The 2,805-nt window shown below is 52.2% G+C and overlaps 1 protein-coding gene across 4 annotated transcripts in view; it reads right to left on the bottom strand.

Moving 5' to 3' along the window:
- Nucleotides 1–368: 368 nt before the first annotated feature.
- The window catches only part of CNPPD1 (cyclin Pas1/PHO80 domain containing 1), a 7,349-nt gene continuing 4,912 nt past the window's right edge, over nt 369–2,805 (bottom strand). For all 4 annotated transcript variants that reach the window (XM_008587477.1, XM_008587478.1, XM_008587479.1 and 1 more), the window contains 2 exons: nt 1,831–1,948; nt 369–1,599 (listed from right to left, as the gene is read on the bottom strand). In XM_008587477.1, the coding sequence (XP_008585699.1) occupies nt 1,054–1,599; nt 1,831–1,948 (664 nt within the window). In that variant the 3' untranslated portion in view covers nt 369–1,053. The remainder of the gene's footprint in view (nt 1,600–1,830; nt 1,949–2,805) is intronic.

Raw genomic sequence — 2,805 nt, 5'->3', positions numbered from 1 at the left:
CGGGGCCTTGACCTCAAGGAGTTCATTTGCTGAATACACAGCTGGCCCCTCTCCAGGAGATGTGCTTCAGGATACACAAGGGTGGTGCTCACCCAGAACATGCAACAGACAGGCATGGGACAGTCACCATTTGTGTCCCATGACACTCCAAGTCAAGCAGCACTAGGGCCCCATGGTGCTGGGAGCAGGGACAAGGGGAAGTTTGAAAAGGGAGCCTATGACTACCATCAAATAATAGGGAAGTTTTGAAATGGGGCTCAGAGAAAATGGTTTGCAAGATGACAGAATCAGGAAGTAGGGAGGCTTGAAAGGCAAACATGGGGAGGAAAAATCTTCAAGGGCTGCCGTAGAAGGAAAAGTCCAGGCCATGCAACTGAAAATGTTTATTGAAACCTCAGTTCTACAAAAGCATGAAAAACCCAGATACAAAGTGGTGGCCAGAGAGGCCTGAAAAGAGAACACCGGGAGAGGAACCAGAAGAGAGGAAAGCCTAGGAGCAGGGCACTAAGAGAAGGGTGGAAGACAATAGGTCAAGGTTTGAAGGTCCCAGCAGTCCTTGGATCCATTAGTCTACATCCAAGGAATGGGTGTGGAGAAGGTTTCCCCTAACCCAGTCTTCTCTCAGTAGCTCTCACCTTAGCCCCATCAGTCCTGGGCTCTCCTGCCTCAAGGACATCACACAGGCCCATGTCAACATCTCCTTCCTCCATCTTCTACCTTTACCCTTCCATCCCAGGAACTCAAAATCAAAAGTCTAGAAAAGTCCAGGGGAGGCAGAGAGATGGAGGCTTCTCTGTCCATCTGATGTGCCCCTGGTAACTGAGCTGAAGCTTTCCTTGGCACCACCAGCGCCCTGGGCAAGCAGTCAGGCACTGAGGTCTAGGAGAGTGAATGACCTTCAGTCCTTCTGCCCTACAACCCCTTAAAATCTTACCCAGGAGGACGGGGGACCAGCCAAGGACCCAGAGAGGTAGAGAGGATCTAAATCAAGCATTGCTCCTTTGGGTTCTCAGGGATTCCCCAATCCTCTTAATGTACTCCTCAGAGCCCTCCCTAGCCTGGAAAAATGAAAGACTTGAGGCGGGCCAGCTCCATGACACTGAAAAGGGAACACTGCTGGGGCTGGGGGAGTGGAGGGAGCACAGGGCTCCAGGGCCAGGGTGGAGCCAGGCCATGGGTATGGTACCAGGGACTGGGAGGCCCAGTGGAGACTGTATGGTTGGGGTGGTGGCAGGCATGGCAGGTTGGGGAGTCTCTCCGGAACCTCTGGCAAAGGGGGCAGTTATGGAGATGAGTGGGAGGAGCAAGGGGATCTGGTGGAGGTAACGGTGGGGGAGTCAGTGAGGCCAGAAGACTGCCCCAGAGCAGACGCAGCCCTACGTCTCGTTCTGGGCAGCTGGAGACATTAGCAGGAGATGGCAGGCATGGTAAGACGGGAGAAGGTATGCAGGGCTCCAAGAGGCACCTGGAGGCCAATCCAAGGTCAGGAGGGCCAGGTGGGGGGCTGCAGGACAGCCCCAAGGACTGGTGTATTACAGCCGCCGATGCCACAGCCAAGGCCATGCTGCTCACGTATGCCATAGCTAACAGGCAGGACAGCTGCAGGAAAGAAGGTAAGAAAGAAGACTGCTGACTATCTTTAACACATTCATCCCCTTTGTCTATTGAAACTTGTATTCAAATTGGAGCTCTCTATAGCCATTTGCGCCCCACCCTACCCAACTACTCTGAAACCCTATCTCCTGAGCCTTTGGCCTTTCGACATTAGCTTAACATCCCACCTTACACACCAACCTGCTCAAGCTCCCATCCTTCCTAACCCTTCCTCACCTTTACCAGTTGCTGGCACAGAGAGCCCAGGGCCACCTGCCAGGTTGGCTGCTCTAGCAGCACACACAAGTCTGTGTAGGTGTACCAGCCCCGCCGCTGTCCCTGCTGCTCAGCCACGCTAGTGGAAGGAAAGAAAAGACAGAGTCTGCAACTCCTGCAGCAAGCCCAGTAGCCCCCTCATACCCTGCAGGACTCACCAGAAAACACCAGAGAGCTTGTTAAATGTACAGATTCGGGGCCGGCCTGTGGCTCACTCAGGAGAGTGCGGTGCTGATAACACCAAGGCCACGGGTTCGGATCCCATATAGGGATGGCCGGTTGCTCACTGGGTGAGCGTGGTGCTGACAACACCAAGTCAAGGGTTAAGATCCCCTTACCGGTCATCTTTTTAAAAAAAATAAAAATAAAATAAAATAAATGTACAGATTCGGGGCCGGCCTGTGGCTCACTCGGGAGAGTGCGGTGCTGATAACACCAAGGCCCCGGGTTCGGATCCCATATAGGGATGGCCGGTTGCTCACTGGGTGAGCGTGGTGCTGACAACACCAAGTCAAGGGTTAAGATCCCCTTACTGGTCATCTTTTTTAAAAAAATAAAAAAATAAAAAAATAAATGTACAGATTCCTAGGCTACCTGCTGATCTAGAAACTGAAGGGGAAACCAAGAGTGTATTTTATTTATTTATTTTTCTGTAGCTGGCTGATAGGAGGATCTACAGCCTTGACCTTGGTGTTATCAACACCACGCTCTAACCAGCTGAGCTAACTGGCCAGCCCAAGACCTGTATTTTTTTTTTTTTAAAGATGACCGGTAAGGGGATCTTAACCCTTGACTTGGTGTTGTCAGCACCACGCTCACCCAGTGAGCAACCGGCCATCCCTATATGGGATCCGAACCCGGGGCCTTGGTGTTATCAGCACCGCACTCTACCGAGTGAGCCATGGGCCGGCCCAAGACCTGTATTTTTTTTTTTTT

This window comes from Galeopterus variegatus, unplaced genomic scaffold, assembly GCF_000696425.1.
Source record: "Galeopterus variegatus unplaced genomic scaffold, G_variegatus-3.0.2 Scaffold4400, whole genome shotgun sequence".
Lineage (NCBI taxonomy): Eukaryota > Metazoa > Chordata > Mammalia > Dermoptera > Cynocephalidae > Galeopterus > Galeopterus variegatus.
The sequence above is the reverse complement of the archived record's forward strand: the minus strand, read 5'-3'. Positions and strand labels throughout refer to the sequence as shown.